At 38.9% G+C, this 27,288-nt stretch overlaps 1 protein-coding gene across 1 annotated transcript in view; it reads right to left on the bottom strand.

The window, feature by feature from the left end:
* The window catches only part of LOC109471595 (serine/threonine-protein kinase 32A-like), a 40,968-nt gene that overhangs the window by 3,054 nt on the left and 10,626 nt on the right, over positions 1 to 27,288 (bottom strand). The window contains exons 2-11 of the mRNA XM_019770944.1: positions 21,801 to 21,856; positions 21,140 to 21,297; positions 20,599 to 20,766; positions 18,814 to 18,851; positions 18,023 to 18,112; positions 10,963 to 11,066; positions 7,998 to 8,114; positions 3,160 to 3,285; positions 2,185 to 2,310; positions 1,614 to 1,687 (exon numbers count right to left, since the gene is read on the bottom strand). Coding sequence (XP_019626503.1) covers positions 1,614 to 1,687; positions 2,185 to 2,310; positions 3,160 to 3,285; positions 7,998 to 8,114; positions 10,963 to 11,066; positions 18,023 to 18,112; positions 18,814 to 18,851; positions 20,599 to 20,766; positions 21,140 to 21,297; positions 21,801 to 21,856 — 1,057 coding nt within the window. The remainder of the gene's footprint in view (positions 1 to 1,613; positions 1,688 to 2,184; positions 2,311 to 3,159; positions 3,286 to 7,997; positions 8,115 to 10,962; positions 11,067 to 18,022; positions 18,113 to 18,813; positions 18,852 to 20,598; positions 20,767 to 21,139; positions 21,298 to 21,800; positions 21,857 to 27,288) is intronic.

The following is a 27,288-nucleotide window of genomic DNA, read 5'->3' on the forward strand; positions in this document are numbered from 1 at the left end:
AGCACCAGGGACTAGGGTTTACATGGATGGATTGTTGGTTGTCCCTTCCTCATTTCTACATCACAATTTCTACCATATTTTGACCATTTGTAACAAAGAACGGGGGCTTTATCAAGATTCTACTTCCCTAACAAATAGGCAGGTTCCTTTTTTAACCTTTGCCATGCTGGGATAAAATTTTGGCAGTGGCTATGTATTGGTTTAAGTGTCAGGCAGCAGGGACGATGTCAGTGGACGCATTTCACGACATCAAGCAAGGTGAAGGAAAATCACATTTTATACTGACTCCAGGCTACGATCCGTTTGCACTTAAGTCATAACACCACACTGGCTTTCATCCATGGAATAAAGGACCCAGACGGGTTGACAGAAATATATCATATCACAACAGCAAGGTGACACTGGCGATCCCCACTTCAGACAGACCTTTTCATGCGCCTGCCGTAAACGTAGGACTTATCCACCCACCAAATAGGTTTTCAATCCTGGCATTACGCAAAAACCTTTGAATCTCGCCACGCAGAGAACAAGATGTGAGGCGCTGCGATGCCAGGGAAATGCATTAGCATCGCCTTTAGGCCAGAGCAAGTAATTTTTATGGATGACATCAGCGCGCGCATTGATTTTTGGCTGATTTTGAAAAAAAAAAAACAAGGAATTTTGTTGCCTAATATTAAAGATGTCTGTTGCCACGCCGGGAGGTGGATGGCAGATACATATGAAGAGAGGAGAGAAAATTAAAGACTCTTATTTAATGTTTTGTTTCTTACTTTGATGCAGTGATATGTGTGGCTGGCTGTGAATATCTGATGTCCCCACTGAATTAAAACCAGTTGTACCATGATTGAGTCAAAATTTTAAAATGTAGGAATCTTGTTTTTTTCGGCCCGTCTTGTTTTTTTTTTCGCCCGCTCGTATTAGATTTGGAGTCTGCGGAGGATGTCATCCATAAAATTTACTTGCTGTGGCCTTAGGTCTGTTAGTAAATTGCTCTGCGTGGGCAGGGCAGGGGTAGACCGCTAGCTTCATGCACCCTCTTCTGTTGTAGTTACAGATAACATCAGTGAGCCCTGCCGAAGTACATGCACTTAGAGGCAGAGCCTGTGCGTTACACCCTTGTTGTATCGTCTGATATAACATGATCTGGCTGCCCGGCAGGCATGGGAGGCACGACTACAAGACTAAAGACGTCATCGCATTCGGTGACGGAGATTCCAACGGGCTAGATAAGGGTAATTTGGGCACTAATTTGGCCTGGAGCTATTTTTCATAATGACTGCTATCTATAGCTAACAAATGGCATATTTGGTACATGTACATAGTTTGTGCAGTTCACCTTGAAAGGCTTTTAATGTATATTGAGGTTATTTATTGTTACTACTCAGCTTTTGTATACAACCATGCAAAGATATCTGTGCATTTTGTCCTACTATGAAACTTCTCAACATATTTATAATCCAAATTCATATTATTCAATGAAAGTCTATCATAACAGAAAACAGCATTGAATCTGAACAAAAACAAACAACAGAAGTAACGTAAAAATATGTGGATTGCTTAAAATCACTTTCAATAGACCAAGTATGACCGAAAGAAGTGGAGGTTGCTCCTACCTTTCTCTGTTGTACACTTTGAATTGTCTCTGTAGCTGGTCCAGTTGGGGCTGTAGTGGGTTTTGTAACTCTGCCTGCAACGTGTGTTGCACACAGGGATAAGAAAACACCATACGAGGATTTTGATTAATCTCTACAGTGCGTTTAGTTTTAAATCTATTTTCTCAATCCTTTGGTAAGACAGTTTCTGGATAAAGAATCACAGTGCTTCACAGAAGACGTGTAAAGAATTTAGAAAAAGACTACAAATATTCAAGGTAAATTATAAATTTTTCACTGTCCGAAAACATATGCACTAAAAACACTAGGCAAACGTTTGCAAGCAAATGCTGAATATTTCATCTTTCATGCAAAAATACACAATTGCAATATACATAATATATAGAATGTGCACTTATCAACAGTAGTGTACCTATCATCTTGCAAGATCTCTAGAAGTAGAGACAGTTTCTTTTTTTACTCCAACATTTAACACAAGATATGATGACCGCACACTCAATTCTTTTAAACTTATGCCGGCTCCAATGCAGAGGACAATAGACAGTTTTCTAATGGAGAGTTATGAACCTACGTTGTTGCTTTGTCTCCTGTCCTGTGAATGCTGTTTGGCGAGTCTCTTCTTTTTCTTGTGCAGAGGTTTAGACTCTATAATCATCTCTTCCAGCTCAAACGTTGGGTCGCAGTTTAGGTGGTCCTTCTAGAGAGACATACGTAAATAATTTGGTTTGGAGGTTGGTGAGTTTATTCAACACAGATATAAGACAGTCTCTTCTGTCACAAGGGGTCAGCTCTTGTAAACAAGTTGTTGTGAACCAAGAACTTTGTGATATTCAATCACTCAGCAACCTTATGAAATTATTTATGGAAGAAAGCTCCTAGTTAGGTGCTTTACATGTAGGTGCTTTCCTTCATTAGCAAGCATACAAACAGACCATAGCTACTCTTCCTGGAGTTAGACATACATCATACAACCTACATCAAAATCGTAACATTATTTACATACAGCTTCATGCATAGATCTACATTTTAAAACTTAACACCACATGTGCCAATTCACTTGACTACTGGTATACCGCATTACTGCAACTATCTACATATGTAACGTTACCCTATCAACTCCTGCCTAAACTTACTCTTGGTTACTCCTCATGTGGCAAGCTATCTCATACACCCTGGAGGATCTGTATATGAGTCTTCTTCAGAGCTAGTGAACACTGATTGCATGCATGACGCATGTGACTATGCCCTGAGGTACACTACATGACAATTGTAATATGTAAGATGCCGGTAGCAATGCGTGTTTAACTCCCACACTCTTTCTCAAATGCTGAGTGCCAAGCAGAGGAACCAGTATGAACCATTTTTAAATCTTTGGTATGACTCAGCCAGGGATCAAACTTACGACCTACCGAATACAAGGCGAACACTCTACCCACTTGGCCATTGCACCAGTTGATTGTGAATGAGTGACAGGGACTTAATATACAGTGCATGATGGATGAATCAACATTAAGTATCATATAAACACATAAATAGGATGACTCACGGGTGGCACAAACGGTGATGGGAGGGTGCGAGCCTGCAGGCCGTCCCAGTCGACTCCTGACATGGCCGAGTGCTGCTTCATCTCACACAGACTGCATAGCCTCTGGTCGATATCAACTGACAACAACTGTAGGAACAAGGGAGTTATGTTATATCTCAATGGCTTATTTCATAATTGTCAAGCACAATGAATGCTGCATACCCAAAACAGCCACTTTTAAATTCAATATGCGTCACTCGTGATCTCGCACATGTGAAAAAACTTCTTGGGAGTTGTTGCACATGTGATCAAGACAGTCTGCATAGCCTCTGGTCGATATCAACTGACAACAACTGCAGGGGGGAACAGGGGAGTTGTATGTCAATGGTTTATTTCACAAAAATCACAAGAAGCATATTCAATGTGCTGTTACAATTGTTGATACCTTGCAGCTAGAAGACTAGTCAATGTCAACTGACAACAACTGAACAACTGGGGGAACAGGGGAGTAATATATCAATGGTTATAAATGTGTCTAAGATGCGTCACTTATGTTCTCCTGCATGTAAAAAAAAATTGTACATGTCATCATGACAGCCTGACATGGCCGAGTGCTGCTTCATCTCACACAGACTGCATAGCCTCTGGTCGATATCAACTGACAACAACTGTAGGAACAGGGGAATTCATAGCATGTTGGTCCTGTCAGTCTTTGGATATGTTTGTTGACTTGTTCATCGTTTAAGTACTATGTTAATTTGTGCTTTGCTTGTCCTATGTATTATAATTTGTCTTATGTGTTGGTGGTATGAACATAAGTGTTACTTGAGTGTGCCATCACCATGTTTTGTCAATATGTTTCAATGAAAAAGAAAAGAACGGGGAGTTAGATCTCAATGGTTTATGTCATGAAAATCACAAGCACAATCAATGTGCTGTTATGTTACCATTGATATCTTGCAGCAATAAGGCTAGTCAATGTCAACTGACAACAGCTGGGGGAATATAATGAAAGTTAAAAACATGTCTAAATTCAATATGCGTCACTCGTGTTCTGACGTATGTAAAAAAACTTCTTAGGAGTTGTTGCACATGTGATCATGACAGTCTGACATGGCCGAGTGATGCTTCAACTCAGACAGACTGCATAGCCTCTGGTCGATATCAACTGACAACAACTAAGGGAACAGGGGAATTGTGTATCAATAGTTTGCTTAGTCTAGTACAAAATGTACTTCACAAAAATCTCAAGCGTAATCAATGTGCTGTTAAATGATAGTTAATACCTCACAGCATGAACGCAACTCAATGTCAACTGACAACAACTGAACAACTGTGGGAACAGGGGAGTAATATATCAATGGTTATGAAAAAATGTCTAGCTCTGAATTCAAGATGCGTCACTCATGTTCCCCTGCATGTGAAAAAAACTTGCACATGTGATCATGACAGCCTGCCATGGCCGAGTGCTGCTTCATCTCACACAGACTGCATAGCCTCTGGTCGATATCAACTGACAACAACTGAGGGAAAAACGGAGTTATGTTATATCTCAATGGCTCATTTCATGATTGTCAAGCACAATGAATGCTGCATGCCCAAAACAGCCACTTTTGATGCACTTCTGACATCATCACGGTCCCGACTTCCGGATAGTCAGTAAGTGCATCATTCATCTGACAGTTCAACCGAAAATTTATGGTGAGTTCCCTCTTGTGTTGGAACTTAAAGCTTAAGCTTTGCAACTATGGACTCTGGTCGAGTTGTTGCACATGTGACCATGACAGTCTGACACACAGACTGCATAGCCTCTGGTCGATATCAACTGACAACAACTGCAGGGGGGAACAGGAGGATTACATATCAATGGTTTATTTCACATTACGTATGTGACCAGGCCCGAAGGTACACTACATGAAAACTGTAATACGTAAGATGACTGACTCACTGACTGCATAGCCTCTGGTCTATATCAACTGACAACAACTGCATGGGGGAACAGGGGAGTTGCAAGATTTTAATGTAGATCTCAGTGGTTTATTTAACAAAAATCACAAGCATAATCAATGTGCTGTTATGTCAGTGAAGGTTAGACATTCATGTAATGAGATACGCCAAAAAACAGTTACTCAAGCAGCTGGAAATGATTTTGGAAACTGTCAGACATTTCAGATGACACTGGTGAGATCAAGATCACAATCACCAACTATCAATAATATGAAAATAGAGTAAAGACATTATTAAAAATTTAGACAAAGTCAAAACAAGATTGATGCAAATGAGTCAAATACATGTAGCTCCAACATGAGAGTAATACAATCTATATCAAATTTATTTCACATGCACTCTCAATTACACCTGTGATGTATGTTGCTACCCTGCAGCAGTAGGTTGAATTGTGTGGTGAATATGAACGACTGGCAAAAGAAACATGAGAGTAATAGATCTTTGTGATGATAGATGGTATATTTCACAAGCTCTGTCAATTACACCTATAACGTATGTTGCTACCTAGGTTGAATTGTGTGGATATGAACAATTGGCATAGGGAAAATGAGAGTAATACATTTGTAGATCAATGGCTTATATCACAAGCTCTGTCAGTTACAGCTGCAACGTATGTTGTTACCTTGCAGCAATAGGCTGAATTGTGTGGTTAATATAAAAAAACTGGCAAAAGGAGCATGAGAGTAATAGATCTTTATGATAATAGATGGTATATTTCACAAGCTCTGTCAATAACACCTGTAATGTATGTTGCTACCTTGCAGCAATAGGTTGAATTGTGTGGATATGAACAACTGGCACAGGGAAAATGAGAGTAATACATTTGTAGATCAATGGCTTATATCACAAGCTCTGTCAATTACAGCTGTAACGTATGTTGCTACCTTGCAGCAATAGCTGGGTTGAATTGTGTGGTGAACATCAAAAACTGGCACAGGGAACATGAGAGTAATAGATCAATGGTAATTCACAACCACGATCAATGCACTGTAATGTACGTATGTTGCTACCTCCCGGCAATAGGCTGAATTATGATTTATGTGGTGAATATCGACTGTTAACAACTGGCTCCAGAACATGGACAATGTTTTACAGCTTCAAAAGCACGACCAATACACTGTGATGTATGTTGCTACATTTCAGCAAGAGGCTGAATTGCATGTACACACTGCACATACATGTAACACAGTGTTCATAAATTTAGACCATAATGCTGCAACTTACCACCGCAAAAATCAACTGAAGCACTGCCTTGTTTTGATCCCCAATTTGAATTTAAAATGTTTTTTACATAACGTAATGTAATTCTGCGGCAAGGAACAAATTAACTGTTATGGACAAAGCTGAAAGTTTCTTTAGCAACAAAAAGATAAAACCCAGTGTGACAATGTAACAGTGGCGGGTTTATAGGCGCTACCAACTGATCCAGCAAACGGGTCCGGTTATGAAGCTCTGGTGCCCGGGAGGTCGTGGGTTCGAACCCCGGCCCGGGACCAGAAGGGTTTTTACTGGCTCCTCCTTGCTTCTTACAGTGGTTCCCACACCGGGAATTGAACCCGGGCCTTGGCGGTGAGAGCGCCAAATCCTAACCACTAGACCATATGGGATATTAAATGCCAAAAGCCTCTAATAACGAGGCAAAGCAATAATGTTATGGCTAGATTAGATATTTATTATCTATCAGTAACATAACCAGTTTATGGTTGGATATTAATTATAAAGAGAAGGTACCAGTACTCTGAGAACAACAGGTTTTGCAACTGTCGTCAGAATAAAACTGAGGGCAAATCTTCATGGTAAGTCACATGCAAGATTTTCATGTTTTGATATAACCTCATTAATACTGTCATGTCATGCTTCACTTGCTGGGCTAATATTGCATCAAGCTGTCATTTCATGGACTAATTACAAAACAAATTACACAAGCCCCAGGGTGCTGATGTTAATATATTATGTAATGCAGTTGGTGCAAACTTTAATAATTAGGAACATTTCATTTTGAAATTGCAGGGATGTCTTTTTACTTTTACCAATGGCAACTGATGATTTGGCCCTTTCCTTGACCAATAATGGCAACTGTTGTGGTCTTTTACTTTAACCAATCACAACTGTTCTGGCCCTTCATCTTCACCAATCACAACTGTTCTGGTCCTTCATCTTGACCAATGGCAACTGCTGTAGCCCTTTCCCTTGGCCAACGGCAACTGTTCTGGCTCTTTGCTTTGGCCAATGGCAACTATCCTAGCCCTTAATTTGACCAATGACAACTGTTCTATCCCTTTCTCTTGGCCAATGGCAACTGTTCTGACCCTTTCCCTTGACCAATGGCAAATGCTGTAGCCCTTTCCCTTGGCCAATGGCAACTGCTGTAGCCCTTTCCCTTGGCCAATGGCAACTGCTGTAGCCCTTTCCCTTGGCCAATGGCAACTGCTCTGGCTCTTTACCATGACCAATGACAGCCGTTCTGACCCTTTCCCTTGACCAATGACAACTGTCCTAGCCCTTTACTTTGACCAATAACAACTGTCCTAGACCTTTACGTTGACCAATGGCAACTGCTGTAACCCTTTGACCAATGGCAGCTGTCCTAGCCCTTTACCTTGACCAATGGCAGCTGTCCTAGCAAGCTGTATCTTAGAGAGGGGGATGTGGCGTAACAGCAGAGTGTTCGGTTCAGAACCAAGATTTCTCGGGTTCGAACCCTGCCATGTCACGGATCTTGTGCCCTCGGGAAGGACTATTTACACGACTTTCCTGGATGAAGGCCTGGCGAACCCCATTTCGTGTAAGCCACAAAGAGGCAGCAGAATGCAGCTATTTTCTAGAAAATTTAAGAAAAGAACAGTCCTCACCTTCCTAAGTAGATTGCACATGTCCTTGGACCATTGGGAGGAGAAGTGCACGCCCGTTGTCTCAAACTGGTGCACCACCTCCTGTAGAGATGTCACTGTGTGGATGTGATAAGGCCTCTGGGGAAAACACAACACAAATATTTTGTTTTATCATGAAAGTTCATCTGTGTTGGTAGTAATCATAGCAAAATGTTGAACTTCATTCCAACACCAAGATTACACAGAGATCAAATTTTCAGTGACCACTGTCACCTTTATCAGGATAATTTATGACCAATCACTTTAAAACGTATGATCCTGATGAAGGTGACAGTGGCCATTGAAAATTTGATCTCTGTGTAATCTTTGTGTTGGAAGAAAGTTTAATATTTTACTAGAAATGTTTATTTTGTTTACCTTGTTTACTAGAAGGTTGAATGTTATTTTTTTTACAACATGTTGGTAAGCTTTGTAAACATTACCATATTTTCATAAACTTGCTGCATAATGACTTCTACCAACAAAGATGAACTTTCAAGATAATATTTTCATTTTTATTGCAGCTGTAAGGGGAATACTACATGTGGCATGGAAGGTCCCCTTCTCTTTCTTAACGATGTTCTAGGCCATCAGTTGCATATAGACACAGGGATAGAAATAATGAGTCGGCATATGCACCTTAGTGCAGGTAAAATTGGAGCTGTGCAGGTATTTCTGATGTCTACCTGCACCTAACCTGCACTGGTCTATGTGCTGGTTTTATAGAATATTATGCATGTGTGATTGTGGATTTTCATTTGCTGCATGGACTGATACCACTCGTGTGTATCAGTGGATACTTGTGCTTTTATCTATTAGTCACTCCATAAATAAGCATGGTACATTAAGAGCATGGACATGCTCACGAGGTAGCAGTAAAGTAGTAGAGTACCCCATTAATCTAGTTCACACATCTTCGTGTTTTGATGGTGCGAAGTCGGGAGAGTAGAAAATGTGCAGTCGGTTGTTTTGGGGTTAAGGGGAATAACGTCGGCTCAAGTGATCCCATTCGATACATATATAGTAGCACATCCGCAAAAAGGATGTATGATGAACAAATTGAACAAATGGGACAGAATATGGTTTGGCGAATAATCTAATCTTCAAGTTCATTTCCTTACAATTTCGTCTTTTTTCGTTTGATTTTGGCATTCTACGACATTGGTATAGTTTTTACTTATTTTTTTTGTAACTTAAGGTATATTTTTGATCATTTTGCAACTTTTTTGTACGATTTACAGTATGGTTGAAAACTTTTTTTTTTTTTGGAAACGGCCGAAAATTCATGCGCGCGCGGATGTCATCCATATAATCAAATCAACATGGCCTTATTTAGAGTTGTTGATTCTGAAGGCTCTGGGTTGGAATCCCTGGCAGGCCCCAGATATATTTTTATTTATTTATTGCTCTTAAAAACAGTTGGGTGGTACCTTCAGTCTCTGAAAGACTGATTTCCAAGGTAGCCCAACAGAACATACACATTGGACAACATGGAATACAATAAGATTAAACAAAATAAAACAGATTAATCAAATGATCAATCGTGGCAAATGACAATAAATAATATAAACAGAGGGTACAAATAATCAATCATACAAACACAACGGAACAACCAAAACAAATAGTCAAAATCGTTAAGCATAGTCGTATTGTCAAATAATGACAGTCGGTTGTCCGTGAGGTCAGGGTCAGAGGTCATATGTTCTTAGCGCTACTTTAAAAGCATTTATGCCCTTGGAATTTAAGGTACATGATTGTACTTAACACCTATTTCCTCACTCCTCTCTGGTGAAAATGAGTGCCTAGCTTTGGTTAGGGATGTCCTGTTGGAAACTTTTGCATTAGATGATATCCCTTGGCAAGTAGATTTACTTTCAGAGCCCACTTGATTCAAATTACTAACAGCAAGATTGCCCAGGTGTTGCCTATTCTGGACACAGAAAAGAAATCAAATAGACCAGTGCATTGTTACCAAATTTTCAGCCAAACCTTTTCTACAAAAGATCATTGTTTCATTATAGAGACAGAGGGCGTCACTACCTGAAACTTGTATTCGACTGTCTCTTGTCACATGATTATCCTATCAAGTCATGTGACAAGAGAACTCCAAGACGAGATCTTAACTGGGTTGAAGAGGAGACAGAGTACGTCTCGAAAGCTCCCCAGTGTAGCTGAACTTTTGTTGTGTGTTTTGGTATTAATATTCGTCAAAATTAAAATCATTGTTTCAGTCTGGTGTACACAACAGTTCACTTGAGTTTTAGTCTGGTCAAACTTCTTGATGAATGATTGTACATTATATATGCTGAGACCTCTACACACTTGTCCAAGGTCAGACTCAGCCAGCAGATTTCATACATGCATGAACTGTATCCCTGCTGGGCATGTCTCTACACAACGGCCATGATAGAAAAGCTTAAATTGACCTTCAGCTGGCTCTGTTCAGGAAAGGAAACATCGCTATCTATTTAAATGAATGTCAGTCATCGCTTTCTTGCCTGCAGCATGATATAGAACCTCTAAATATTGATAGAGGCCGTCGTTCCAACAGACTTGTTTTTTTGTTTTCACATGAACAACTCTGAGATTTTACGAAATGGGATTTGGACCATTTATGAGGTGAACTTTGAAGAAAGAACAGACATTTACATAAGAAAGTGAAACATTTAATTGTTATATGCAGTATATGTGCATTGTATGTATCACAGAGTTTACTGCAGTGTTATGCTAAAAAAACTTTGAATTCAAACTTTGATATTATTTCTGCTCCTTTTAAACGTTTTGGTACCAGAGTTCCCTCCATAATTTTTTTTCACATTATAATTATTTATATAGTCACTGTGGCAGACACTAAACTGGACTGTGAGTGAGTGATAGTGTGTGGCATAAGCCTTGATTTACTTTGTATAATGTAGAATGAAGAGTTTGTATTAATCAAGGTTCTCACCTTTCTCCTGAGCATCTCGTATGCAACAACACCCAGTGACCACCAGTCGACACTGTAGCTGTATCCCCTGCACATCTCCAAAGCAGTCATGTAGACTTCTGGAGCTGGCAGAGAGAGAAAGCACAATGTAAACTTTTTGTTAGATTTTTCAAGTTGCTAATCAAAAAGCAATAATGATTGTTGTAAAAGGTTGAACTTTATTCCAACACACAATTGTACAGGGCTCAAATTTTCAGCGACCACTGTCGCCTTCATCAGGATAATTAATGACCAATCACTTCACAACGTGATAAAGTTCAACCTTTTACTATGATTACTACCAACACAGATGAACTTTCATGATAATAATGATTGTTGATTGCCCTTGGTCAATAAGTGCAAGCTGCTGTCCTTGGTCCTAAAAGTTGTCCACCGATCAATTCTAAAGAGAGATAATAAAAACACTGGACCATTATTGTCCTTTTGCTATATTAACTTAATATCAACTTTAACACAACATGGTTAAAAAGTGTACTATCAATGATTTGCAAACATAACATAAACAATTTGTTTTACAATTTTTCAAGGTGCTAATATGAGCAATCACAAAGCAATATCGATTATTGACTTCCTTTGCTCAACAATGATGAATAGTCAACCGCAACTGTACATATGTATTGCTGTCCTTGGTGCTGAAACTTGTCCACCAATTACTTCCAAAGAGAGTCATATACATGATTGTAGTTATAAATACTAGACTGATTGTAATATTTCCACACTCTCCATTTGCTTAGCCTGGTATCCTGCCTTGTTAGCTTTAGTCAACATGGCGGGGAGCGGATCTTGGGTAGCGAACTAAAGCTAACAAGGCTGGATACCAGGCTACCATTTGCTATCAACTTTGGAAAATTGAAAAAAATGTACTATCAACAATTTGCAAACATCATCATTTTTCCACTAACTCCAATTTCTCACACAGACATCCTATTACTACACAGTCATTGCGGAACAAAAAACAATTTGTATCTGGATATACTTGGAGAATTGAATATACATGTACTACAGGCCCTGTGCCATGAATAAAGTATGTCTGGTACAGCTTTGATGGCATCATACTCTAAACCCTCCCTTCGGGAACACTTGATATCACTTTGAAGTCAGACACTCAGACAAATTAGATCTGCCTCTCGTAGGCTCTGTGAACATTTTGATCACGTTAGTTTCAATTTAGAACCTACGTCACTTCCCAAATGTACTGCTAACTTCAGTACTTCTCTCCCGGCAGCTAAAAATTAAATTTTGTTTGATCTCCTGCTTTGAAAATGTACATGTACGTCAAACTTCAATGGGATAGATATGTCACTCGTTTGAAGTACGGCAACCCAATGATTATAGGCAAAATGTCATTCCGAAGATTTACGATAAAGCTTCACAGCTTGGTGCCTGGCCAAATACATCCATTGAAGGCTTTTTTAACACTTCAAACACTACTAAAATAAGATGACCATTTATATCTCACAGTAGACTCTGAAGGTATGGGAGAGGAGGTAAAAAAGACGAAGCAATTTTTGCATGACGCAAATTTTCATTCGGAAAAAATGCAATCTTCTTAATTTTCAACGTAATTTTCACAGAGGTATCTTCTTCCCACTTTATACTTTGTGCATAAACATAGGATCAAACTTTGCTTCTGTGTAATAGACCGACTCTTGCGGCCTGCAAAGCAGGGTTGATTACAAGTCCAAATGGGAGACTGAAACCGGAAATCAATTTTTTCAGGCAGGTAATGGGAGAAAGGATAAGGAAGAGGCTCTAGACACCTAATGATTTCTCTGTGGGAAAACCAATCACATTTTTACGGCTGGCAAGGAAGCCTTGTGGTTAGGGTTGTTGCGATAAAAGTTTCAAAAACAGTTTATTCATAAAAACCAGCCTCGTAGCCTGTACAAAAACATGCTGAAGAACACTGACTTTTTACAGTACTGTTACTTGTCTTGCAAATACAAATTTACATTTGCAATACATATACAACACAAACACTACAAAAAGTCTCACATGGGAAGTCTTACTGCGAAGACTGTCGACTCAGAATGGGTTCGAATCCCTATAGCTAGCAGGCCTCAATGTTGTGCCCTTGCAAAATGTACTTTATGTCTCCTCACTTGATTCAGGTGAAAATGAGTACCTGACTTAAACTCTAGATAGGGACATAAGTTAATTGGATGAGATACAAAGTCAAAGGTCCTGTGCTTGAGGACGGCCACATCCATGTGTGAGTGGATCAAACTGTATTGCAAAGTAGTTCCTGTAAGTTGACTTAATTTGGAAGTTGCATACTGTTCAAAGCAGGCTACCAGTTGCCCTTTAGTAGACTTTAAACAAGTTTGTGTCCTTAGTCAACATTAAAGCAAGTTTGTGACATGAAAGACACAAGTTTGCAAAAAGAATTTCAAAGTGTTTGCTGTGTATTTTGCCCTCAGATTTCACCCAGTACTTATAGCCCCCTCTTGAAGCAATCGGAAACTACTACAAACAGTAACAGTATACCTCAGATATATCAATTTAATTAATTTGTCTCACAAACCCAAGAGCATGCCTCTCAGGAAGATATACCCACAGCTCTGCGCATTGATCAAAGAAAATCAATCTCTAGCACCCCAGTAGGTTCAAGCAGAGTCTAATCAAGGGAATACTGCACTCCCGTTTCATCATGTAATTAAGGAGGATGTATCCGGAAGGAAAATAGCACTCCAGTGTGGATTCATCAGACCCTGGAGTACCGCTGGTTTCCAGGACCTACAAGTATGCCTGCTTAATAAAATTGCTGCAAAATCTTGACAAAGTACGCTGTACTTTAAGTTCAATAATGCATAAGGAATGTGTAACTATCAAACTGCCAAGCCAAGTTGAAATTCACCAGTCCTTGACTCTGGACAGGTATGGTTAAACTGGTTTTGAAACTTGAGCATGTTGACTTCATCTTGGGGCTTTTTTGCATTGTACCACAGAATTCCCAGCAACAAATTTTCCTATCTTGATAATAAAAATTAGCACCTAAAATCTAAATCTAAAAAATATAGCACTCCAGTGTGGGTTCATCAGGCCTTGGAGTACCGCTGGTTTCCAGGACCAACATGTATACCTGCTTGATGAGATTACCACAAAATCTTGACAAAGCATGTTGCAGTCACTACTATGCATGAGAAATGTGCTAAGTGTTGAGATGACCAAAATGCAAATTTTTTGCACAAACGCAAAAACCAACAGTTTTTAACTACCGGTATCCAATTGCCAAGCCAAGTTGAAATTCACCTTCAAGTTGACTCTGGTATAGTTAATCTGATTTTGAAACTTGAGTATGCTGACCTGATCTTGGGGTTCATTCATGTTGTACCACAGAATTCCAAGCAACAAATTTTCCTATCTTGATAATTAAACTAGCACCTAAATCTAAATCTAAAAGATATGAAATCTCCAGTGTGGCTTCATCAGTCCTTGGAGTACCGCAGGTTTCCAGGACCTACATGTATGGCTGCTTAATAAAATTGCTGCGAAATCTTGACAAAGTATGCTGTACTTAATAATGCATGAGGTGTTAAGTGTTGAGATGACCAAAATGCACAAGCTTTGAACCAACAGTCTTTTACTATCGTCATTTTAGCCAAGTTGAAATTCACCTTAACTCTGGTATGGTTAATCTGGTTTTGAAACTTTAGTATGTTGACTTCATCTTGGGTTTCATATATGTGCATTGTACCATAAAACTAAGCAACAAATTTTCCTATCTTGATAATCATTGCACCTAAATCTTATGGTGCAAATTAAAAAGATAAAAAAATCACATTGATGTCCAGGATGATCACGTTTCTTATAACAGTTGAAGCTTTGATAGCAGTAAAGTAGTCTTCCTGCATATGAGACTAAGTTGTAACAAAGCAGAACAAACATTGCGCACAACCTGTACAAGTTTCATACCTTCAAATAACTCCAAATAACTCAAATAACAATGCAGCAGCCGAAATTCCTTAACGTTTATGTAAAAATGCAAGAGAAGCAAGAATTTACATTACGCTGTCTGACACCTACCCCGAGGAGAGCCTATCAAATTACTTTTTCAATAAAAGTATCACCGAGGGAATGATTTCATAATGCAATATTTCTCAGAGCAAACATTAATGCTATAATAGGTCAGAGAAAGTACTCTTTTGGAAAGGTGAACTACCCTCGCGGGAGTACGCAGTCGGAAAAAAGGTTGACAAAGTGCAGAGCTTTTAGTAGCTCACGTGGAAAATGCAAGTCATAAAAGGGTTTTTGACGAGTTCACAAGTAGTATCATCAGGGCTGGAAATACTGGGTGCATGTGCACCTTAGTGCACCCAAATTTGGAGCTGTGCACCCATTATTTTTCTGTTGGTAGCCGGAGGCAGCATAATCAAAACCAGGATAGGTGCACCCAAATAATATTTTATTATTTTTCTCTGTTTACGTATGTAAAGATGTGTAGATGTAGTTACTGTTACAGTAGTATACAGCATATCCTTAACACCTTAGTGTCAGAAAAATAACAAAATCATTGTTATAGTACTTTTCTTTATAAATGAAAAGCAATTAGTTTTGCTGACATTGTACTTATTCTATCTTATATGGTGCACCCAGAACATTTTTTGTGCATACAATTTTTTAGGTTGGGTGCACCAGTGTACCTATTCCCCAAAAATGGATTTTGAGCCCTGGTCAGGCATGTGACATCCTACCACACTATGATATCAAATAGGGACATTGCTATAAGATTATCATTTAACTGGTCCTGCCTAAGTCCTGTAATGTTAATACAAACATTATGTTAGTATCAACTTGTATCATCTCTAAATTCACATGTCAGCACTGTTACGGGATAGCCGGGCAATCTCAAAGGATATGGCCTAATTTATAGCTTTGTCAGCATCCTGCAATCATGAGTATAAATCACGTACACGCACGGCTGTGGAGCAAACTAAGTGGTTTTGCAGGCAGCACCGGGGAATAGTAAAGATGCATTAAGTCATTACTCTTTACAACTGAGACTCAATGTCAAGACATTTGCCCATGTTTGGGAATAACATGTTATGACAGTCACCATACAGCCTCATTGGAGACAGGCACTGTTTATTTGGAAAACCTTTTCAGGAATATCAAAAGTTTTTTGTGAATTCCTTGCTTTAAAAATGGTACATACATGTACTTCTTTCTATGCTTATAGCACTCAGCACATGTGAGAAAGAGTGTGGGAAGGTCAAACACACAGCACTACCAGTGGACTAGCCCCCTGCTGTAGTGCCCTGAACAATCTGTTGTGATGGAACTACAACTACATTGTACCAACACGATGAACTTTTATGAAAAATAAAATATAACTGCATGCTTGTAGAAACAAGATATCTAGTACATGAAAGGAATGTTTCCCCTGTAAGGGACTGCTTCTAACATTTTTTAGCATTCTGCAGGGCGCTGTGTGGATGGCGTGAACAGTAAGTACATTTAGTTACGAAGGAAATGAGAAGTTAAGTCTATTTGTTGGGCATGACCAGATGCAACCAAGCCGGGAGGATCAAACCCAGCTCACAGTGTTAAATGCTGCAGCTGCCCCGGGCTGTTAAACCCAGACTTTTACCAGCAAAAGCTCAAAGCCCACTTACTTAATGTGTAATGGTTGAAAGTTCATAAGGTAAGTCTATGAACATTAAATCCTTTCTAATGTGGCATAACATTGCCAGTTAAAAATTGATGGAGCACTTGTCAGAGCGTGCGTCCACGTTTTACAAAACGAACTGCGAACAATTTTCCATCTGGGCGGTTCATTTCTTCCTGAGACGAGGGAGAAAGATCTGACGTAACTGTCGTCGCTTCTGCTAAAACATTTATTGCCGATCTAACCGAGCGAAAGGGATGAAATCCTTGCTGACGCTCTTCTGATGGGTCTTTAATTGGAAAGGGGGAGTCTAAAGTCAACCCAATCAGGCAATCTTCAAGCTGCAGCAAACTCATCTACACCTCGCGCACAAGCGTGACCAATCTGATCAAACATTTAATGCCAGTCTTGTCGGGTCCATGAAATCTTAAGGCCCCGTGGAAGACAATTTAACACAGGCAAAGAAAGCGAGGGTGAACCTGCGTCATTGTCTGATTGTGGGCCTTTACTGTATGTTAGACAGTTATGTAAGGTATATATAGGGAGAATTCATGACTCGTGACAGGCTATGCCTAAAGCTGATATGTGAAATTAAGGCCACACCAATTTGATTTTTGAGAAAAATCAATGAAGACTTACTGGGTGGTAAAAAAGGAAAGAAAAAGAAGAAGCCAAATGCATACTGTGAATGTGTGATAGCTCTCAATGCTTGTGCAAAATGGTGAGCATGTACATATTTTTCAAATATTTAATGCCAGTCTTGTCGGTCCATGAAATCTTAAGGCCCCGTGGAAGACAATTTCACATGGACCGAGGAAGTGAGGATGAACTTGTGTCATGTCTGACTGTGGGCCTTTAGTTTATGTAAGACAGTTTGTTTCATTTCTTTGTTTGGCTTTCAACAGCTACCAGACTAGTCATGGACTATTATAAAGGGTCAACCCTGAGAGAAATAAAATCGTTAGGCATACATACAAGCACAATTAATAAGATGCACAGTGAAATATACAATAATATAAATAAAAAATTATACATACATTGGATCATACAATTATATTTAGTATGAAAGACAGTTAAGTAAGATGGAGATGGAATTTATGATTCATGAAAGGCTATGCCTCCAGTTGATATGTGAAATTAACGCCACGTCAATTTGATTGATTTTGCTTCATTGATTTTTGTACGAAATCAATGAAGACTTAGTGGGTGGTAAAAAAAAAGCCATGGCATTGGTGTGACCTAAATACCATCTAAGATATGAATGAAGAAAAAAACTGTCCTACAGAAAAAAGGCTAGCTCTGTTCAATATTCTCACCATAATCTCAAATACTGACTGCAAACATATATTATTTACAACCAGGCCTCTGACAAAATGGTGAGATGTCATCTTTTTCAGTGCAGACTAGACTTACCCATATAAGGCTTGGTTCCTGATAGTGATGTTGCGAGTTCGTTTTCCCGTAAGACTGTGGCGACGTTAAAGTCTGTCAGATGAACGTGACCTGCAGTAGGGTTACAAAAAATCAGATAGTTTAGACAAACTGTCAACATCTTTCAGACTCCTTTTTATTAAAAATGGGCATTATTATTATTTTCTAAATCTATTATTATTATCTATGTCAGCTCTCGCTCATCATTAGTAGCCATACTGCCAAGACAGAATGCTGTCAGAGTTTTGTGCTGAGGAAAGAATTAACACATTAAATCTACTTCACATTTCACTTCAAACTTACCATTATTTGTCCATAACATACTGGCTTCTAATAGAATATCATTAACTTTCTTCATTCTTAATTTTAAACTTGCAGATCAAGCCTCAACTGTCAAGTGTTCCTGAATTTTGAAAAAATGATAATAAAAAAAAGCAGCCATTGGCTTGATCCCAACATTTCAATCTATCCCAGTTTTCTAGGCATATACAATGTACCTGCAAACCTACAAAATAAACCTTAAGTCTTGAATTACAAAAGGTTCTATGTTGTTTTGTTTGCTTTGAACACAGAACTTTTGTAACTATAGACTGTATGTGCCAAGCATAAAATGGAAATTTAATATGCCTTTCAAAACATGATGATATTTGAGACTTCTTACCCAATCTATACCAGTTTGGTACAGGAAGAATCATATACCAGTGCAGATAGGTAGAAAATAAAGTATTTTAAGCCTGGCCTTTCAAAACAAGATGATATCAGAGACTTCTTACCTTGCTCATCCAGCAGTATGTTGTCAGGCTTGAGATCCCTGTGAGCGGAAGACAAAACACAACGCAATTCACAATTCAGCACCACGGACAGCAGAAGAACTAGAATTTATTGTATGTATGGTGATTTAATTTCGCTATTTTCGAGGTGTGTTCTAAAATTAACTGTAAAATTGTAACACTGCAAGTATGTCTTACTTTATTGCTGCATGTAACTGCATCAACTGCAAACGCGAACAATACGAAAAATTTTTAGCTACCACTGCAAAGGTAAATGCATTTACAGTCACTGTCATTGTAGTTCTGCTCTCCATGGCAGAGTGGAGGTGAAACACAAAGCAGCACATAATTCAGCACCATGGAGAGCAGAACTACATCTACTGTAACAGTGACTGTAAATGCATTTACCTTCGCGGTTGTTTTATTTCATGATTGAAGGAAAAGGATTTTTTGCATTGTTCAAGTTTGCAGCTGATGCAATTGAGTACTCCAATTAAAATACTACGAGTTTGCAGTTAATTTTAGAAGACAACTTGAAAACAGTGAAAATAAAATCTCCATAAATTCTTGCAGTGGTATTTCATGGTAGGACTTTGTGTGGCATTTTGAATTTGCAGTTGAAATAATTCGGCTAGTACAGTAGCAATAAAGTGGAAATACATGTTCGCAGTGTCATGAATTCTGCACAAATAAGACCACTGCAAAACTTTCAACATATATAGTACATCCTGCCCTGTTATATGTGTAAAGAATGACCCTGATGTTATTGATACATGTATCCTACTGAGTGCTGACCTAGCCAATAGTTTACAATCCGATGGCCCTGAGGTCTGATCGTCCATGCAGACCATAAATGAGACGAGGTGCCTGTAACAGGCTTGGTGGTACTGAATACTGTAACACTTCTGAGAACAAATCGATGGCATTGTCCCAAAATCAATACATGTACTGCCAAGGTTGCCATTTACAGTGCGTGAGAGAACACCTCTTAAAAGTGTTAGAAAATGGTTAAAGCTGTTTTGGAACCCTCTTTAGGCCACACCAATATCATTCATTTGCTCCCAGACAGTCTGGTAAAGATACAGAAATGTCTCAGGTTTCACATGAAACAAGACAGAAAAAGGAATCATATGATGTGATATGGAATTTAAATGTTGTTATTGTTGGCAATACGCATTCAGGCTTTATAATATTTGAATTTGTATGTGTTATCATGAGGCTTTGTGGTACTGAATACTGTAACACTTCTGGGACCAAATTGATGGCAATGTCCCAAAATCAATACATGTACTGCCAAGGTTGCCATTTACAGTGCGTGAGAGAACACCTCTTAAAAGTGTTATGGTTTTAGGTTGTAAAAAATGGTTAAAGGTCTTTAGGCCAGACCGATGTAATTTGTTTTTATGGACTTGTGCATTTTATTTTTTTGTACTTGTACATGTATCATTGCCACAGGTATTGGGAATCAATGCCAAATGCCCATATTTTGGCACTAAAAATTGAAGAAATTCATTGTCTTCCTAGCTGTTACAGTTTTTTCGAATTTATCAATGCAGTGATCCCTCTAACTGAGGGGGGAAATATGTGTTAAGTGCCTTTCCCAAGGGCATAACATCTGGGTGCATGTACGGACATGTCTGGGTCCAACCCTGGGGATTGAACCTGGGTCCCCTTGCTTGACAGTCGGATGCTCTACCACTACACCACAAAGATGCCACACCACATATACTAGGTTCATAAATGTGTCAGGTTTTCACATTGTACATGAAAAAGGACTACTGGCTTTACCTGTGTAGGATGTTCCTGCTCCGTAAGTAGTCCAGTGCCAGGACAAGCTCACAGATGTAGAACCTCACAACCTCCTCCGTGAAGGTCACGTCCTGACCCATGTGGTATCTAAGGTCGCCGCCTAGCAACAGGTCCACCACCATGAACATGTCCTCCTCGTCCTGGAAGCTGAACAAACGAACGAATGAATGAATGAATGAATGAGTGAATGAATGGAGTGGCAGGTATTGATTGGACTTCTTAAGGACCTAGTTGAGTGTGTGTAGGTCCTTCAGTGAGACGCACAGTGTAATATAACCAGTTTTGATGGTTGGGCAGTTTTGATGATAAGATCTATTAGTAAGCTTTAATTTATTCTAGCCATCTATTATGTGAAGAAGATGTCTTTTATATCGCTACATCTATAGCACAAGCCTAAGTTACCATGGTGACAGATGTCTGGCCCAGATCATTGACCTAATTTGTTCAGAACGGGAGAAGAAGAAGAAACTGAGCAAAAACAATGTTATTCTTCTGCGAAGGTAGACATAACTGTATCTACCTGAACCAGAGGTTGACGAGGAAGGGGTGCTCGAGCTTCTGCAGGATGTCCAGCTCCCGCAGCACGTGGTGACTGGCGTCCTTCTCCAGACACGCAGCCTTGCTCATGTACTTCATCGCATACATCTGCTTGTTGTCCTTCTTCCTCACTATACACACCTGAGAACACGATGTAAAGTTTAAGTTAAACTTAAACTCAAATATGGGATATTTCGTTTCTGTAGCCTTTGGGCCACACAGTTGTGCAATCACTGCAGCTGCTTGTCCTTCTTCCTCACAATACCCACCACAATTTTTGAAAAACAGTTATTTGCACAAAATATATTAGTATCATTACAGATAAATAAAGAAATTATCATAAAAATTCATCTGTGTTGGTAGTGATCATAGAAAAATGTTGAGCTTGTTCAGTTCAAATCTCTTGCAAGTTTACGGTCTAAAGTGATTGGTCATAATTATCCTGATGAAGGTTTCGTTCCCCATTTGAAGTTGTGCCCTTAGCTAGTTTCCCTAAATAAGTGAGGCACTCAGAGGCAGACTGAATTATTTGAATGCCTGTCCTCTCCAACCATACATACACATGTAAGATTAAGATTTCTCCAGTCCTTTTTTCTGGGTCATTTCTGATTCTACAAATGCAGCACATCAATCATTCTCCTTACCTTGCCAAAACTTCCCTTCCCTATAGACCGGAGGATCTGGAAGTGGTCAAAGTTGACTGCAAAGAGAACAAAAAATGAAAGAAGGTTCAGTTATAATGAGAGCATACATGTATGATGCATATCTAGTACATGGTTTTTGAGATCAATGCAAACTGTCTGCTTGAAAACTGACTCCTTTTAATAGTTTTATATCAGTGGTCGAAATACTTTTTTTCAGTACTCTGCAATATTGCAGAAGAGTCAAAATTTTGTTCTGCAATTTGGAAATATTTTCTGCAAATACACAAGCCTCCATATTACAACCTTTCTGCAAATACACAAGCCTCCATACTACAACCTTCTCAAAACAGTAATTCCTTTTTACATCATACATAGCGTTGTAAATCTGTACAGTAGCATTACTAGACTGCAGGAGAATTTCAGGTTTATAAGCATGAACTATGGATTGATATGCAAATTAGTGAAGACAATTTTTTGGAAGTCCAAAAGGAACAAAAGATAGACAAGTCAAGACAAGGATGATGCAAATTAGTGAAGAAGCTCCTGTTGTTTCAGAACAGTCTGTCCCTGGGACCTGGAAGTTTTAGTTTGCTAAATTGAAAGCTAATGAATCTGGAGCCTATTTTTCCTTCTGCAAAATTGCAGATTGTATAATTTTTTCTTCTGCAATCTTGAAAATCTATCTGCAGATTGCAGACTGCAGGCAGGTATTTCGAACACTGTATATGGTATATGTTTGAATCATTTATGATACAGAGAAGTCTTGACTACACTAGACAAGTCTTGACTACATAGTTCTTTACAGAAGCTAATTTTGCATTCATGCCTGCCAAATCCTTCCACTTTTATCTTACAAATGTACCAAATCATTGATAGTCATCACTGCCACAACAGCAGCACAAAACCTGAAGGTCAACATTTCTGTAAAATTAAGTCCCTTTCAATTTGTATAAATTACTATAATTTGGCCCCACCAACTTCTGTTGCATTTGTGCGCCCTTGGTGGGCTATCCCGCAAAATTGCTGGCAGAATTCTGGATTTGGCAAGCCTGCAATTTTGCAGGTGGCTGAATAAAAGGACTTAGCGCCCTGCAAGACACTATAATATATATTATATATCTGAGATAAAACGAAAGTCTGTAAAAATAACAAGTATCAAGACCACTGCATCCTCTATTATTATGTGAAACACATCGTGACATGTATCCACAATCATGTCCAATCCAATGCCGATGCTAGTCTCTACCAGACTAACTACGCTGGCTATATACAGGAGAATATTTGCCGGGGGAGTTTGGCCGCCTTGTAGGTTTGACTATGCCGCGCAGTTAGGGGAACGAAACTACCTCCCCGCGGCCCGACTCCTTAGGCCAATTTGATTCTCTTTTTTGCCGAATTCTATACGCTCCGTATTCCTGTAGAAAGGCCTGATGGAGACTATGCTGATGCTGTCTTCTGACAAGGAAACACATCTCAATCGAATCGAAGCGGAATAAAAGGCATTTCCAGGAAACAGTCAATGATATACCACAGCCGAACATTTCTCATTAGAGGGCGGCGGTATCGCCGAGCTCCAGGGTTCCGCCGTTGCCATGCCAACCATGGAACCGGAAGATAAGGCCCAGATTATATCTGACTGCTGGAAATTGAAGTTGGGAAGCCGGGCGGGGAGAAGTGTCAATGCAATATTGATCTGATTCTCAGAATGTGGGGAGGAGGCTTAGAGGAGTATATACTGATGTGGAGATCTTCTTTTCATGATAGTTTGATAGCTGCATTGTAGGGACCTTCCAAGGGCTGTACATGTATTCATGTGAACAGTTAAATGTGCAACGTTGTGCTAAACTACATACAGAATATTTTAAATCAAAATACTATTCAATAGAATTTAGATTCTCCAAAATGTAGGGAGGAGGCTTAGGGAGTATACTGAATAGTACAGTCAGATGTGGAGATCTTCTTTTCATGATACTTTGATAGCTGCATTGTAGGGACCTTCCAAGAAGAATTATTGTGGGGACTGTACATGTATGCGTGTGACCAGTTTGTGCAACGTTGTCCTAGACTACATAGTATTACAGTATATTTTTAATTTATTTGTAGTTTAGCATTTAGATTCTCAAAATGTATACATATATAGGGGAGAGGCTTAGGGAGCATACTGAATGGTACAGAGATGGTGAGATCTCTTTTTCATGATAGATTGGGACCATCCGATAGTAATTATAGGGGGTGTACATATTTGAATATTCATTTACATCCTGTATGCTGAATATACTCTTACTATTATTATCACAAATATATAAAATTCTCCTTCTATCCAATTTGCCACAATATGTCATAATTTTTGTTCTTTTTCTAATCAATAATCATTCTCGTTCAAACTGTCTCTTACCAAACTGTACAATGTAGAATTAATGTGTAAAGTTGCGAGTTTAGATTAATTACAATCTAGTGAATGGCTGTGTACGTCTACCAACTATGCATATAAGCCTTGATTCAAGGACAATATTAAAAGCTAAAAGAGAAAGATAAATACTAGGATTTTCCAATTAAGCGAATGCATGACTGTATTGTACACAAGCTGCAGTACCAACAGATGATTATACATAATGATGCATGCACAACTATCATTTTACCATTACATGCCCTGTTTGTTTTTATCAGCATAACGTTATATCATTTTGAAGGCACTAGTAGTACGGACTATAAATCCAGAAGGAGAACCTTAAGAAATTATACTATTTTTCTATGGTCAACCTTTGATTTTTGAAAAGGGAAAAAATGATTAATAATTTCCATAACTATGTCTTCTACATGTGTCATGCTACATCATATTGAAATTATACAGTCATTCAAATCATTATGTTTACCGATCAGGAAAACATATAGTTTTTTCTCTGTTTCCTCTTCTTCTCCAACCCAATAAGGTCAATGACCTGATCATTAAAATGTCTGTCACTAGTGGTGGGTTACATCATATTGCAATTTTATAGCAAGAGGGATGTAGACTCCTGTCTGACCGTATATATTGTACGTGAATGTGTTTGAGTAAGAATTAACAGAGCTACCATATGCAAAGGTAAACATTATGCATTTGCTTTGCAAATGTTCTACCTTTCTAGTTATAATTATTATAGTGAATCACATTTCCCACATCTAGAATTCTACATGATGTAGTTTCATATTCATACCCATTTTATTGTCTTCAGCAGAGGCAGATTCTGGCATGATCCTGCCATAAAATCTCCTGTACCTGTTACTAATGGAAGATTTCCCTGAACAGTCGTAAATGTCAGCATCCCAGTTGCAACATTGTATGACTCAATGGCAATGTGGGGAGAGAAAAGCCTTAGATGACAAGATATAAATCAACAGACAGACAACTGTGGTGCTCTTTTTATTGTCACTGGATACTGGAGACCGCCCATTGTCACAGGTAGATCTGATCACTTCTGTTATCTTGAAAGTTCATCTGTGTTGGTAAAAGTCATTATGGAACAAGTGTAATTTCCAACACAAGAAATTTAGAGGAAAAACAGCTTTGGCACATCAGTGTGCCAAAGTTCGGCTTTGGCACTGAAGGATGGCAAATTGTTCCAATTATGGAAATAATTATCATGCTTCACCTGTACCACTAGATTTATCTAGTAACAACACTAAAGGCACTCTTTTATAGCACTGGAGACAGCCAATTGTCAGTCCTCACAGATCTAACACCAACTTGTGTTATCTTGAAAGTTCATCTGTGTTGGTACAAGTCATCAAGCAGCAAGTTTCAGAAACTTTCATCATTTCCAGTGCAATTCGAACTTCTCCCCACTGCCCTTAAATCCAAGTATCCAATAGAGAATAGGGAGAAAAACTTCTACCTCAGTGTGCTAAAGTTAAAGTTCGAAGGACGATAAGTTGCTCCAGTGGAAGTAACTTCCAAGTGCTTCACATGTACAATTGCAAGTAGGTTTATCACCAGAAAAACACCAAAGAGCATTCTTTATTGTCACCCGAGGTGGCCAATTTTCAGATCTCAAGAGCTAATGGTGGTCGATCATTACCTGTAAAATTTACGCTTGAATCTTCACGCTGCTTGACCTAACTACAAGCAGTATTGACAGAAAAACAGCTACTTAGTACTTCAGTGTGCGAAAGTTCGAAGGATGACAAATCGTTCCAATGGAAATAACCTGTAAGTGCTCACATGTACCAGTAGATTTGTCACAAAAAACAACAACATTAAAAGCGTTGTTTTATTGTCACCAGGGATGGCCAATTCTCACATGTTCAGTCAACAACTACTTGTGATACCCGTAAGATCAGACAAGATTCACAGTCAGTAAAGTATAATCTCGAACTGGAGCCTTGGTAGTCCATCAAATTTAAGCTTCTTTGTGCAGCTTGGCCTAAATATTGACAGGAAATTGATAGAACAAACTGCTACTAAGTACTTCAGTGTGCTAAAGTTCTTGACAAATTGTTCCAAAATTGGTAATAACTTAAATAAGTGCTCCACGTGGACCTGAGGATTTATCACAAGAAAAAACAACATTAAAAGCACTCTTTCATTGTCACCAGAGGCCAATCTTCAGATCAGATTTGCTTGACTGTTTGTTTTATTACTTTATCCAGGAAACACACATCGCCTGATGGCGTTTTTCAATGATTCCTGAGGGGAAAACCCATGTAATACCCATAAGAACAGCCACTGTCAGTAAACTTAAAAGTATTCTTGAACAGTAGGAGTTCTGTACTGGAGCTTTGGTTGGTAGTCCATCTTTATTCCAGTGCAATTCCAAGTTCTCCCTGCTGCCCTTAGATCCATATCCAATAGAGAATAGGTAGAAAAACTTCTACCTCAGTGTGTTAAAGTTCGAAGGAAGACAAATTGCTCCAACAATATCTTCCAAGTGCTCCACGTGTACAAGTAAGTTAATCACCAAAAAAACACCATTAGAGCACTCTATTATTGTCATCAGATACTATTAGAGAATACCAATTTTCAGATCTCACAGTTCAGTCAACTCCCACTCGTGATACCCAAAAGAACAGCCATCTATTCATTGTCAGTAAAGAATTCTTGAACAGTAGGAATTCAGGACTGGAGCCTATGCTACTAGGTAGTCAATCATTTCCAGACTGAAATTCAAAGTCAAATCAAACTTCTCCCCACTGCCCTAAAAGTTAAAACCCATAACCAACAGAGAATAGGTTGAAAAATAGCTGTTCAGTGTGCTAAAGTTCAAAGAAAGACAAATTGCTCAACTGGAAATAAGTTCCTGGTGCTTCACGTGCACAAGTACATTTATCACCAGAAAAACACCATAGAGCACTAAGTTTATTGTCACCTGAGATGGCCAATTTTCAGATCTCACATGTTCAGTCAACTCCCACTCGTGATACCCAAAAGAACAGCCATCTATTCACTGTCAGTAAAGAACTCTTGAACAGTAGGAGTTCAGGACTGGAGCCTATGCTAGGTAGTCCATCGGTT

The sequence above is a fragment of the Branchiostoma belcheri genome, unplaced genomic scaffold (genome assembly GCF_001625305.1).
Source record: "Branchiostoma belcheri isolate BF01 breed outbred unplaced genomic scaffold, Haploidv18h27 scaffold25, whole genome shotgun sequence".
NCBI classification, from domain to species: domain Eukaryota; kingdom Metazoa; phylum Chordata; class Leptocardii; order Amphioxiformes; family Branchiostomatidae; genus Branchiostoma; species Branchiostoma belcheri.